Source organism: Triturus cristatus, chromosome 4_2, assembly GCF_964204655.1.
Source record: "Triturus cristatus chromosome 4_2, aTriCri1.1, whole genome shotgun sequence".
Taxonomy (NCBI): Eukaryota; Metazoa; Chordata; class Amphibia; order Caudata; family Salamandridae; genus Triturus; species Triturus cristatus.
This window is the reverse complement of record NC_140586.1, coordinates 161,337,821-161,353,071: the sequence shown is the minus strand read 5'-3', so window position 1 is coordinate 161,353,071 and position 15,251 is coordinate 161,337,821. Positions and strand designations below refer to the sequence as shown.

At 43.7% G+C, this 15,251-nt stretch overlaps 1 protein-coding gene across 3 annotated transcripts in view; it reads right to left on the bottom strand.

Moving 5' to 3' along the window:
- PYM1 (PYM1 exon junction complex associated factor) overlaps positions 1-12,874 on the bottom strand; it is a 35,755-nt gene extending 22,881 nt beyond the window's left edge. The window contains exon 1 of one of the 3 annotated variants that reach the window (XM_085600907.1): positions 12,631-12,874. In XM_085600907.1, coding sequence (XP_085457033.1) covers positions 12,631-12,760 — 130 coding nt within the window. In that variant the 5' untranslated portion in view covers positions 12,761-12,874. The remainder of the gene's footprint in view (positions 1-12,630) is intronic. The other 2 variants (XM_085600904.1, XM_085600906.1) reach the window with 2 other exon arrangements.
- Positions 12,875-15,251: the final 2,377 nt, after the last annotated feature.

Sequence of the window (15,251 nt, the reverse complement as noted above, 5' to 3'; positions counted from 1 at the left end):
TGTGTACAGACTGTCTAGCGCGCTCATCATCACACAGACCATCATCCTCCACCCGGAATGTGTCTGCGAGGGGGCGCTTCACCTGCGAATGTCATCATAGCTTCAAGCCAGCTTTTCTTTCTCGCAGCCGGTGTGCCAATATCCACCCACAAGTGTGTCTCGCGCCGGAGCTCGCCTCTCACTGGCAAAGGGGCAGATTTTGTAAACAACGAAGCTACTTTGGGAATGCGATCAGGTGTCTTTAAAGAGATTAGCCGTATAAATGCATGCTTCTTCCCACGCCCTGGCTCCTGTCCCACCATGCACTGGATCCCGTCCACCACCACCCCCCGGCTCCCGCTCCCTCCATCCCCGTACCTCTTCCTCCTCCGGCGTGTCCAAGTCCTCTCGGCCCCCGTGTCTGCCGTTCAGCTCCATGGCTTCGGTGTGAGAACCCATTCTCCCGCCGGGATCCCTTCTGCCGCTGGCTGGAGCAGGGAGGGCGTGAGGCCCGGGCAGGCGTGGGAAGCAGCGGGCTGCAGTAGGAGGGGACGCCGCTCTGCGGGAGGGGGTTCAGAGCGGCTGATACCCGCGCGGCGCTGGCTGAGGTAAGGGCTCTTCTCTCACCAGCCAAGTCGGGAAGGTCCCCTCCTGCCGCAGGCTGGAAACTCCCACTACTGCAAAGTGGAAGTGAGGGAAGGAGGGGGTCGAAAGGGGCCTGGGACTCAGTGCTCAGCTGCCTGGCTCGCGAACTGGGCTACGCACAGATTACCGTGCAAAATACTGCTATGTCATTCATGTTAGCTACAACCTCTCTCTTTACAACTACAGAAAAAATAATTTGTATTCAGCGCTGTACAGCGCACATATATTGTAAGAGTTTTAAATGACAGGCATTAATAGCACTTGTTGGCAGCTTGTACAATTTATGAGAAACATTTCCCAAGTGTTAATTTTAAGCATTATATCTATCAACTTTTTAATTCCACAATTCTAAAGTAGCCCTCATTCCAAGGCAAGCCAATTCATTCTCCGCATTTTAAAGTCGCTCTTTAGTGAACCCAGATGTTTCCGTTTATTGCCAGTAACAGATAAAATATTTCGTGAGCCACAGCGCCATGGGCAGCTCTGCCCGGCTTTCCGGTGGATTCCGAAAGCACATGGACCTGACAGCTATGAATAAGCTATAAACAAGGAGGAAGCTGCGAGCTGCACGATGCTGGACACCACCGCCATTCTCCGAGGCAGAGCAGATGCCTCGGAGAAAGGCAGCCTCCTTTTCGGATTCGGGGGCGTGTTTTGCTGTTGTCTCCTCCTTGAGACTTTTCGCAAAAAACACGCCCCCCGATCCGAAAAGGACGGGGCATGATTGGAGTGACGGGACCTCTTCTCCAATGGCTGGCCAGCATTTACGAGGCCAGCCAATGGAGAACAGGGCAGAAGAGGGGCGGGTTCAAGCCCCTCTTCTCCCAAGTCATTAAATCTCCGGACTTCCGGTCTGCCGACCGGATGGTCCCGAGACCTAAAAATGCAGTGTTGTGATTGGTCTGAGCGCCGTGGTTGGGCACTCAGACAGGAACAGGGAACCTGTGCATGTTCCTCACTAGGCTGGGTAATGCAGCCTGGTGGGCAACACGCAAAGTGTGCATGACTGGCCTGGCTATACAGCCATGAGCACTTAGGGGAGGCAAACCACTCCTCCCCTTGCTCTGGCCAGCCCCACCACTGACCGCAATAGGAAAGATAAAATAACGTTCCTTTATTATCATTTTATTTTGAGCAGTGGTGTGATGCTCCTCCGACTTACCAGAGGAGCCACCACTGTGGATGGAGGTTGCCCAACGGCCATTACTGCCGACTTTGGAGCTGGGGAACCAGGTTCAAGCCTCGGCTCAACATCCTGTGATTCTGGGCAAACCACTTAATCTCCCCATGCCAACCAAAAATGAATGTGTCCTTGTGTAATGTAACTGGTGCTCTTGTAAAGCGCCCCAAAGCTTTGGGTCGAGTTTGCACTATATAAAACCACAAACAAAAAATGTCCTTTAAAAGTTCCTGTGTACTCTTATTACTGGAAGGATACACAGCAAATTAGACAACAGGTAATCATAAGCTGGTTTAGAACCGCATGTGCAGTAATTGTGTTTGTGCCAAGGACAGTCCTTCTGCCTGCCATGAAGTAATGCAGTAGCAGGTTCATAACAAGCTTCTAAGTCGCTATGAGGACCAAGGTGGGTACATTTTAAAAGGTAACTGAATTAATATTCTACCTATTTTGGGAGCTGAGAACCTACCTAGTACACGCAGTCTGTGGCATGTGACCCCTTCTTATCCCTCCACTTTATCAATGGTGCGGCTCAAGGATTGCAAAGCGCTGACAGGAGGCACGCATCATTTAGTAATGCAAGGTGTGCCCACAAGAGTGGTCCTATAACATTATTAGGTTTGTCACCATCTTGTGGCTTGCAACGCAGTGAAAGTACAAGGCAGTGATAATCTCCGACAGAAGAGCACAACTGGATGTGTAGGGCGTTTTCAAAGTTCTTTTGAGGTGGCAATGAGAATTTACACAATGCCCGTAATAAGAAGCAGGGAAGGGCTGATAACGAGTTTTATTCCGACCAGTAGAAAACAGCGGCTCACTTTGGTTTTCTAAGAGAGGCACACCACTTCTGCAGGTTCTCTACATTGATGGTGGACTTTACAGGTTCCAAAAATCTGTATTTAACTGAGGTGGGCATATAACACCATTATCTTTTTACTTCTCGAGCGATTACATTTAAAATTCCAATACTGCACTATTCCTTGCCAGGCAAAACCCTCCACACGACTTCACTTTGGCAACTGCTTTTTTTTCCTTCTGCTCTTGAATTCAGCTGTGCATTCACCAGTAGTGAAGCATGGACATTGGACTACTCCAGGGTCCCGGGTGAACTCTGGGAACCGGACAATTCCAGAGATGTCTGCGAACACGGGCAAAGGCAATTTCACAATAAGCCCCACAGCAGCATTTTGGTCCACTGAGGATGAAATGGCGCCAGAGCGGAATATTTTTCAAACTACTTTTTAACTTTTGATGCGCGTAACTATGGCTGCAGAATAGAACAAGCATTGGCAAAGCCAATAGGTATCACCAATGTGAAAGCTATTGGCTTTGCCAATGTCTTTTAGCCATTTTTAACAACAGCATCGCTAAAAGTGAAGTGACGAATAAAGCGCTGGTGCCGTGTCATAGCACTTTTCATTTTCAGCCAGGCAAGACCAGCAAGCAAAGACTAGGGAAGGGATTACGGACAAGCAACGAAGACAGGGGGGTATAGTGGGGAGAGGGAAGCAGCATGGGGAAAGGAGTCATCAGTGAGGAAGAGGTATGACCCAAACCACACTTGATTGAGGAAATCAAGAATGCTACCATCCCAGAATCATAGAATGACGTATGGTCATTTTTAGGTATAGCAGTACCTAGATATGCTGAAAAAATACAACTTGTACATGATAGAGTGGATATTGGAATTAAGAGAGTGGTAAGGAAGGGAATGTAAGCAATGTCACTTGATAAAGTTTTGAGATCGCAGAGGCCATTTCACGTATGAGAAAGTGATTCACAAAAATCCATGTGAATTGCTGCCACATGGGTGTGTCTCAAAAGCTACGTCAAAGTCAGGAAAGGCAATGTTCATGTTAGCCAGTGGCTCAAGTAGTGAAGAAAGCAGATGCCGAGTTCTTCCTGGTGTACTGGATGAGTTATTTATGTATGAAATATTACCTGTGGTGTTATTCCGTGACAGTTTTTGTCCAATAACGCAAGAAGTTATTTGGAGAGGTTAGGCATAGTATGTAGGACAACTTTGTTGTACAATCCAAATGGTAACCGGGTCTTGGAAAATCCCATTCAAATAGCGATCCAGAGTAATATATTTTACGAGGTCCATTTAGCTAAAACTGTGTGAATGTACAGAGATAACAAAAATAAAATGAATTTCCTCTCTTTTTGATATTACGAAGGGACGCACTCCAAATACAAAATGGAATCCAGGAAGGGTGCGAAACGCAGAGTTTAAGCAATGGCCAGTGGAGGTTTTCAGGAACAGCTTTAGGCAGACTCATAGAAAACCTAAACATTACTATGATTAGAAACACAATACTGTACCAGTAAAAGTTGATCAGTGGGTAAGCAAAAAAAATCTGAAAAGGTTTCTAAGAGGGAAAGTTAGTTTTATTGCCCAAAGTTATTAATAATTCCATAGTTTGGAATCTGCATGGCAGGAAGTTGCATTTTGACGATGATTCTCATTTGCCTTTTGACTTACCACACATGGACAACTTTATTCTAGGGATGAGATTGCGAAGGCTGGGTGTCAGGTGAAACATTCTGGGGGTCCCATGGATTTAAGTGGAACAACTCAAGGTTGTGGGGAGGATTCAAAGCATGAAGGGGGAATGAGAAACGTAAGAAAACTGAGAGACTTGGGACATGGATCAGAGGATAAGTATGCGTTTGTGTTAAAGACGGAAGTCCCACAGGATTGGAGTCTGGAGATTTTGTGGACCCAAATGGTAGTCCTAAAAGGAGGAATCCTCGCAATTGGAAGGAGGACTATCTTTTATGTTTTCCAACGTTCAGATATTATACAAAGAATCTGTCCTTATTGACATCTGGGATGACCTGAAGAACACAGTTGACCAGAACAGGGTTGCTGCACTACTTCTCTTGGACCTCTTAGCTGCCTTTAACACGGTGGACCATGACATGCTAATACAAAGACTCTACGAAACCAGCATAGAAGGGACTGCTCTCGACTTGATCACATCCTACCCTCAAAAGAGAATTAATGTCACCCATACCCCCCTTCACAAAAGCAAGGGTCCCTCAAAGCTCTATCATCTCACCCATGCGCTTGAACATCTACATGAAGTCATTACCAGCACTGATCAATCAATTTCACCTCACATGCAACAACTATGCAGATGGCATACAAATACTCCTCAAACTGGAAAGCCCCAAAGACATTGGAAACTCACAAATGTTCGGATGCCTCAGAGCCGTGGATCAGTGGATGGAATGGAGCCATCTCAAACTGAAGGCTTCCAAAACAGAAATACTCACATGTGGAGATTAGAAAAATTACGATCCACTCGCTGCCTGGCCTGACAATTTAGGAACAGCGCCCAAAATATGAAAGGAATTAAGAAACCTCGGAATTACCATGGACTCCAAGCTATCAATGAATGCCCAAGTGGAAAAACTAGCAAGATCAAGCTTTGTTACTATAAAAACTCTGTGACACATCTTCCCCCACCTGGGATTTCCACACAAGGTCCAGGCTGCTATCTCTCTTCGTCTGTCTAAACTCGATTACGCTAATAGCCTCTACCACTGGTCTTCTTTAACAACTATAAAAAGACTACAACGGATTCAGAACTCTGCTTCCAGACTACTCATAGATAAAGCCACAAGCCCAAATCTCCTCTGCCTTGAAGGCCCTACATTGGTTACTGGTTGCCAGAAGATCTACATTCAAGCTACTTTGTATCACACACGCAAAGCGATACATGGAACAGGACCTTTCTTCATCAGGTATAAAATCAGCGCATACATTCAACAAAGGAACCTCCTCTCTAGATTGGCACCTCACCTCAAAATCGCACCATACATGAAAAAACTCATTGGTGGCACATCTTTCTCTGTTCAAGCAGCCAAACCATGGAACTCTTGGCCCGCAAACATAAGATCCACGGCTAACTACTGTATCTTCAGAAGACTACTCAAGAGTTGGCTCTTCCCCACATAACCACAAGACTCAAACATAAATACACAGAATATCTAACTGTATATAATCATTTATTTGGACTACAGATGTGTACTTACATATGTGTATTGCTTTGCATAAACGTGTATAGTAATTATATTTATAAATATAGATATTAGTTAGTCCTGCTTAACAAATGGACATCTTACTAATGGTTATATTATTCTATGTTTAACTTGTACATAGGGGATTGCATAATTAAGTAAATCTTTTATCATAACTATTTATCCACAATTGCGTCACTATTTAATTACAAAACAAATAATTTAAAGTACAGCAATTATTGAAAGGGAGTTTATTAAATACAATGTAAATCTACATACATAACATTTTTATAAATATATACCTTCCATGTACTCATGTATCTTTATATTTATTACTTTACTTCTTATTCAGCATCTCTTGTGCACTACTGTGTATCTCACACTATACCTCACTCAATGTATCCCATACCTCCACTCTCGCACTCATCCCAAACCCCATTCTACTACTATGATCCCCCAAATTACCCTTCCTAGACTCTTTCCTCCTCTACCCCTCCTGGCATCATCTCATACCTCTTTTATTATTCAGTTTTCCCAAACAAGCCTTTCGGAACCCTTCCCTCTGACTCCAACCCCCCCCCCCCCCCCCCCCCCCCCAGATCTCCAACTTTACTCAACCCAAACCTCCACCTATAAGCATTAAAAAAAAAAAAAAACACTTTCTAGACCCTTCCCTTTTCTATCCCTCCACTATCCTTTTTCAATCCAAATAAACTCACGTCTACCTCTCTAAATAATTTCATATCTCCTATACTAATTCACCACTAATCCTTTTTGGGTACCGGAGTAGCGTGCTACTTGCCTAAAAAGAGCTTTCACACTGACCAAGGGTAGTAAGCGCTATATAAATGCAATTACAGATGTGGATCAACCTCCTTTGCATGTACATTTGACTTACTTTCAAATTATTTACCATTCATTATTTTCCTCAACTTCCTTGTTTATTACCATGTTGGTCCCTTCTCCCTCCTTCCTACATTGTCATTTTTAGTTGGCATTCTCTCATTTTGAAAATAGGTATAATTGAACTTTTCCTCATTTGGTTTGTATAAAGGAGGATGTGTATTATGTTGCTTTGGTGGAATATTGCCATGTTATAACTTGATATTACATGCCAGAGGGCTCCAGGCCGAATCCTTGGTTTGTGTCAGTCAGTGCAAACAAGCAGATAGGATATATTTAAAACATTTTTTAAACTCATGTATACTGTAATTATTGGAAGAGTACACTACAAGAGAACCTCTGTTCCAGACTCAGTCACTATTAAAGAACCAGAAATACTATGCTCTTTGACCGCAGAAAGGCCCAAAATAAGTGATGAGGAGCAGAGAAACAACAAGCATTTGCAATGCAATAGGTCTCGCATTTGGGAGAGTTTAAGCTACTGGCATTGTAAATGACAGTGTCTTTTATTTATCTGTTTTGATAATTAACACATAAATAAAAGGCATTGTCATTTACAATGCCAATAGCTCAAACTCTTGTAAATGCGAGACCTTTGCATTTCAAACAAGCGGCCGCCATTGTCCCGAGCTGCTTGGAAAGTGAAAGCATGCATGGCACGCCGAGTGTTGCAGGAAAGCATGTCATGCCTGCAGTAGGAGAAACTCATTAAAGAAAATAGTGCTTACAGACTAAAATAAGACATTCCGTATAACAAAAGTAAAAGGGCCAGTCCTCATGGGAGGTTACACATTAAGACAAGGCGGTACTAAGGAGGAACTAACAAGCCTATTAACGAATCAGGAGCCAGCATTAATAAAGGACAATGACACCAACCAATGAAAAATGTGGGCGGACGTTAAAAAGTCCATACTCTAATACAGCATGCCTTGCAGAGCAGTGCATTGCTGCTCAGGCCCGACCTAAAAAGGGGGCAGGACATATCCAGGACAGTGATAACTGACATAGGTATATCTGAGGAAAGTGAGCTACTAAGAAGAGAAAAGTCAAGCACTAAGAAGGGGAGATTTGTACCGGTGGTTTAGATAAAGGGATGGGTGAAGCCTGGCCTTAACTGGGATTTTATAAAAACAATTGTCCTTGATGAGGCTCAGTATTAATGGCGATAATAAATATAGAATTAAATCAATTCTATATAACCACTATCCAGCCGGATAGTAAGATTTAATCAGCAAACAATTCTAAAGATTGCAAACGACACATGAATAAAGTGGGACACAGTCCTATATCCAACACATAAGATGAGAACAGTTAACAAAAAGGGACAAACAATCAGGCAAAACAAAGAGCTTGTTTGTGAATATTAAGGGTTAAACAAGCGTGGTAATTAACAACAACCGCTACACATTACATTTGAATAAGTGTGTGTGAACGGTTTTAAAAAGTCGACAATGTTTCGATCCCTTCTACACAAATTATGGGATCATCATCAGGACAACATTAGATAAATGTCTGAAAGATATACATCTACAAAGTCACATCCAAATTTGAAATAAAAAGGGGAAAAAAGGAAATACAGACATGAAAATAGGTTAAAAGGAAGGGGAAACCATGTTATGCAGAGTGTGTGACCAGCACAAGTTTATAGAGGAAGCTATAAGTGTAGGGGAGTCAGATGCGCTTTTTAGCTGTACGGGGGACTTGAAGGGACCGTCTGGTAATAGAGCTCATGGTAATAAAGCTCATGCATGCGGCACTCCGTTTTAAAACAGGCTGTGCGGGAGCTTGATAATCACGTGAGAAACTTTACCAGGGAAGTCATTAACCTGACAATGCGCGAAGAATTGGTTCCGGGATTATTGGGGCTGAGCGGCGCGGGAGTTAAAAAAATAAGGGGGTGTGGACCGGTGTGGGAATAATTGGTGAATGGGGTGGCCAACGCGTGAAGGCTTACCTCAAAGGAGAGTTAAGGGAGCTTCTCGGGCGTGCAGTGCTATAAGACAGGTTCAGTTTGGGTTTCTGAGGCAAATAAATAGTGTAATTTAGGTGGCGTTTTTCTAAGGAAACAGTTTCGCTCATGGTGGGTCGCGCTCACGCTATGGCAGCAGGAGCTTACCTTATATAGGCAATGGTAGGGCGGTGCTCAGGAGCAAGGGGTCCAAGAGAGTTAGGGATCCACAGGGATGGGCATGTTGCTCTGGGGGGGTGAAGAGAGGTAATTAGGGCCACCTTAGTGGGTAAAGCTTTGAAAGCCAAGCGGCAGCGAGCGCGCGAGGGCTTACCTTGATGTAAATAATATGGACGGTGCTAATTAGCAAGGAGTACGTTTCAGCAAGTTCGGGGGGTGAACTTTAGGCAATGCGTGCCATCATGCAGCTAGTCCGTCTGGGAAACAACAAGGGGGTGGGATTAATTATTTTGGAGTGAAGTAATCACTGTAAAAACGCTCCATGAATGGCCGCAGTGCTTACCTATAAGCAGTGAATACTACGCGGTGCTCGAAGCTGGGGATCCAAGACGGCTCAATGACCGTCTGAGCAAAGCGCAGTGGCTTGAGTACGGGGTGCGCATTCGGGTAGCAGTTAAATACCTGGACTACGCGCGCCAGTTGCGGTGGCCATCTTGGGTGAGGAGGGCTGGATATTGCTAAGTAGTGTATAGGTAGAGTAGGTGTACGTGCGTTGTGTTCTCTGCGTGGAAACCTTGGCGACCATAAACAGTAGGCAGAGAAGCAAGATTGGCTTTACAAGGCAACTCCGTGATTAGAAAGGCGTGACACGGAATATATTTTAACATGTGACTGCAGATGGCAGGAAAAACAGTGTGATAGATGTGTTTAAGAGACAGGAAGATTTTTCACAGAGGAATGCATTGTTTGTACAGGAGACTCTCGTGATTAAAAAAGCGAACTATGCGTGACACAAACTATTGTTTAGATATATATGTACATAAGTGCAGAGTAGAACTTTACAGGTCTGGAAACAGTCAAATTAGGGTCGTCCAGTCCTCATTCCTGTTGAGTCCATTTTTAATACTTTCTGTACATAGAATCCATTTTAGTTCTTCCTTGTTCAGCAGGTTTAACCACACTGATTATTGTCCATTTAAAATCGTCTTCATTATGGCACAAATTGGGAAAATGTTCAACGAGAGGGGCATTCGGTGTCTTACATTTGATCCTGCTGCGACGCTGGCAGATCCGGAGTCGTGCTTTCTGAGTTCTGTCCAATGTAGATTTTTTTGACATAGGCATACAATTACATAAATTACATTACATGTGTTGCAATTGGTGATCCATTTGGATCTAATCTCAACATTGTTGAATGTGAAATCCTTACCTTCAATGGTGAACTCGCAGACACTACAGTTCCCACATTTTGCATGTCCAATCGGTCCCCATAGTTCGGTCAGTGTGGGCGCAGGTCTGGTGTTTGGAAGGGCTGCTCTAACAAGATGATCTTTTATGTTCTGACTTTTACGGAATGCGAAAAGGGGACGTTCTATTTCTAGGTTGCCTGCATTGAGTACAGTCCAATGTTTCAAGATACATTTACGAATGGCATGTGAAACTGGCGAGAATGTTGTGACGCATACAATGCGTTTTTTGTCGGTTTTGGGGATAGAAGTACGTCTATGGGACAGTACCACGTTCTCTTTAGTGCGGTACGTACCAGTCTCCGAGGATATCTTCAAGCTGTGTGGACAGAACTGAGGCTTCATGGAAATAATCTTCCTTGCGGTAACAGTTGCGTCTGATTCTCAAAAATTGGGAGTACGGGAGGCAATCACGTAACGCCTGTGGGTGAATGCTGTCGTATTTTAGCAGAGTGTTTTGTTCCGTTGGCTTTCTATATAGGCTGGTAAATAATTCTCCATTAGAATGGTGGATAAGGAAGTCTAGAAAAGGAATAGAAGTTCTACTGTGTGTGAGGGTAAATGAAAGGCCTTGGCAGTTGTTGTTTAGCCAGTGTAGGAACTGATGGAGATAATCTTCATGAGCATGCCAAATGATGAAGATATCGTCAATGTATCTCTTCCATAAGGTTATTACGGAGTGGAACGGGTTGTCTGGGGTGAGGATTATGGACATTTCAAGGTGGTCCATAAATAGTATGGCCAGGCTTGGTGCGAAAACTGCACCCATAGAAGTGCCCTTCACTTGCTGAAAGAATTCATTATCAAATGTGAAAAAGTTCCTTGTGAGGCAAAGTTCCAGTAATTGAAGTATGAAAATGGTAGGTACAGCATGGGGGCGAGGTCTTAGGTTGAGTATGCGTTCGATAACCAATAGTGCCTGGACTTATGGTATGTTGTTGTACAGGGATTCAACATCCATTGTACACAACATATCAGAGTCAATGTTAAAGGAGTGATGTTCGACTAAGTTAATCATCGCCATGCTGTCCCGTACATAGTATTCTGTTTTAGGGACAAAATCTTTTATAAAGTAGTCCACATACTGGCCCAATGGCTCTAGAATGCAACCACATCCTGACACAATGGGACGTCCTGGCGGTGCAGTTGGATTTTTGTGGATTTTGGGAAGAGTGTACATCACCGGGTACGTGGTGATTTCACATTTAGAAACAAAAATTCTTTCTGGCTAAGATACCCTTGGGATTTGGCATCAGTAGTGATTTGTAGAATCAATTGCTGGAGTTCCTTAGTCGGATTGGTAGGTAGCCTACAGTAATGATCCAGTTTGTATAATTCCCTTTCTTGTACTACTATCCCTCCGCCCTTATCTGCAGATTTAATGACCAGGGAGTCATTGGTCTTCAGTGTTTCAATGGCTTTTTTCTCCTCAAATGAGAGAATATAAGGAATGAAACGTTTGGTATTCTGGAGTGATGATAGATCCTGGAGTACCAATTTCTCAAAGGTTACGATTTCACCTGGAATCATATTTGATGTAGGAGAAAAGGTCAATGCCGGGCGTAGTGGAGTGTTAGTAACAGTTGTGGGTGAGGGATTGAGTGAAAAGTAGGCATGTAGACGTATCTGCAGTCATTAAAAGAGTGGGCAAGCTTTCAATACAGGTGTTATAAGTCACACAGAAGACACATAGGTGTTAATTGCTGATCAGCACAAAGAGGACTCCGTGTGAGCAGGAACGCCGAGGTCAAGTCCTTAGCGTTTATTTCGGTTGAATAGTGTTTGAAAGCAAAAATCAGGGTCATTCCACATACATAGTAGTAGGATTATAATTGTGCATCGGGCAAGGGGCGCAGAATGACTTATTTGACACTGCTCACCAACATAGAAAACAGACAATGAGGCACGAAGGGGAATTACATGCAATGTTGACACACAGCATCACGCCAGATTAACTAAATTGCTTAATACTGCACAGGAACACATGAAAAGTCACAGGAACACATTAAATACTGCACAGGTACACGTGAAATGTACGTCTCTGTGTGTTCGGTCAACCCTAACTGAACACAGGGACAATTGTTAAATGTAACATAAATTGACTAGAAAGGACGTAAAACATAAGTCCAGAAAAATCCAATAGGCCTGCTCATACTAACTTATTTGCCATCAAGTTCTTCAAGGCGTAGCACTTGCCTCAACTCCATTGAGCTAATGCTGATTAACATAAATGTGCTCAAAGTAAAACTGAACCTCTGCCAGATAGCAGGGAATAATGCGGAAACCTCAACAATGGGCAGGAAATAGAACGGACAGATACCAAGGCATGAGGAAAGGGTGGACATTCATACCAGGAGCTGTATTGAGGGAGAGAGAAACTCAATATATAAGGTTGGTACTAGGAGGTGAATAGATGGGATCCAGATGTGAGCTGCAAGCTGGGTCGGGCACTGGACAGGAAAAGTCAGACTCAAGGGTTAATAGAGCAGGCTCTAAAAAGGGATGGGAAACTAACTCACCGTTTTCATCAGTAACATACGGGGTATTCGCCATCTTGGAATCCCATCCACATCCGGCCACTGCTTCAGCTCGCCGGAAAAGAGGGCTAAAGGAGGAGGGGCGTGAAGCACTAAGTAACTCAGCCGACATATCTGAATGGTGCTTCACCACTGAGAGGCCGGGTGTATACAGGCGAGCCTCCAGGAGGACATGCCAAGGGGTCCGGAGAACGAGCCGGACGCGCAAGACTGGGGAGGGAAGACCGAACGATGGAACACTCCAGAACACCCTACGCGACAAACGCAAAGAAAACACGTCCGGCGAAGCAGCCCCCTAAAGGATGGTTGTCATGGTTATTGGGCTTACGCCACAATGGTGTTGTAGTCCGTTATTTGTTTCAGTGACTTCACTCTGATTGGAGCCATTTGTCAATTTTAAATCACCGATATTCGGGCGTAATAAGCCTATATTAACACAGATATCCCAGAATAAACCACAGGCTGGTGCAAGCTGGCCTATTTTAACAACTTTACCTGTTTTTTTTCTGAAATAGGGCCAATCTTGGGCATGCCCGACTCCAGGATTCTCAACCTGGATGGGCCATAAAAATGCATGGGGACGCTGAGTATAGCAGCACCCTTACTTCCTCGAAAGATTCTGCAATTCTCACACACACTGCATCTTCACCCCAGAATGCCTTAATGATCAATTGTCTCGCCCTCTTAAAATGGCTGGCTTGTTCTATTGGCAGGATTTAGAGAAAGATTCCCAATTGTTGAATTGGGAGAAGCTTTCTGGCCTGACAAACGGTACCCTATCTAGATATAAGTACTATCAGCTGGCAGGGTGGTGGGCAACTAAATCTTGGGACTTTGAGGCACTGAATTCTAAGTTTGATTTTGTATCCAGAAGAGGTGTATTGAATCAGGAGGTGTCTTTCTGGTATTCGGCTATTCTTGAGCCAGAAGCGATATCAGAATCGGAACTTCATACTCTCTGGGGTAATGTTATTAGTATTGATTTAAACAACTTGATGAAATTATGGGGAGATTCTCACGTTATGTTACATGCTGTGGTAAAATCGGCTCTTCTTAAAAGAAACCATTTATACACTACTTATAGAGTATATTTATCCCCAAAAAAGTTAACTAAGATTACAGGTCTACATTATCAGTGTCCAAGATGTAAATTACCATCGGCAGATGACTATCATATGTTCATGAGTTGCCCTGAAATAGTAGCTTTTTGGGCAAAGGTACAAACCTTTCTAGCTGAGGTACTTGATAAACAGATCGAAATTACCACAGGTTTGATTATGTTCGGATTACATATTGATTACCATCTTAACGATCCGGGATCTAAACTTATTTTTTATGTTATTATTCTGGCAAGACGTGAGATATGTAGAGCATGGAAAAACATAAATGCCCCTACTTTTTCAGATTGTTTGAAACATATAATTTATACTTGTGAATCTGATATGGCATGTGACTGTAATAGTTATGGTAATGTTTGGGCACCCTTGGTTGCATGGCGGAACAGATAGGGAATATTCCAATGATTTCACCTGGGCACTACATGGCTGGTCCCTTCAATTCGATGTTGGTTTATATCACGTCGCGAAGAGAAGTGGACTGTAGAAGTAGTGATGGCTTGAGGGATTGAGCCTTTCCTTTTTCTCCATATCGGCCTTAAACACCAGGGTCGGGATAGGTTGACCATGGAGGAGAGGTTATGGCCGCCCATCAAGATCGCCCTTATTTCTTGGTATATGAGGAATAAAAAAGAAAAAAAAAAAAAAAAAAAAAAACACACTGCATCTTCGCTTGGCATTCCTGTACTTGTAGTCTTGTTTCAATTTAGGATTATAACATGAGCCATAAATAATGCAGAGAAGGGCCTGGATAAGCTACACACACAAGAATCGGGAACTTTTGAGACCTCAGACACCCCCTCTGAAACAGTTTTTACCCCTCTCTTAAATCACCGGTCTTCATAATTACCGCTCACCTCGCGCTCCTCCTTCACCTGCACGATGCACCTCTACTTCATTCATGCCCGCCTTTTTCTCATTCCTAATTCCACCTCGCTATTCCAATCAGACCACGATTGCTCTATCTTCCACTCTCTGTTTATTCCTGTTTTTTCTCTCTCTTGCAAACGCACAATAACGAACTGTTCAAGCTGCAAGACCTGTAAAAACCGGCGTTCTTCTTACTCTCTCCTTGTTTTACACAGTTTAATCACGAAGCATTGCAGTTTAATGGCATAGCATGTCAATCGAAAACGTTTCACAATCAGTTCGTTTTGCTTAGTCTAGTCAGCCACACAGTTATCGTATACTGTTTCCAGGAGGCGTACGTAACTTTTTAACTCTATGAAATCAAAACTATTTACAGTAAAGCAGTGTTAACAAGAAAACGCACAGATTGAAAACGATGTTTGGTTAGCGTTCTGTTTGTTCACCCCTAGTTCCTGTTTTTGGCGTCTGACAGCTGCTAAGAACACAAAGTGGCACGTGCATTCAAGTATCCTCGGTGCAGGAGAGCTGCGACACGCGCTCCCGCCAAGCGGCTGGGTACAGCGTGTGAAATGTAGGCGTTGCCCTGGGACTAAAGGTTCTGAGCAGGGAACGCACAGG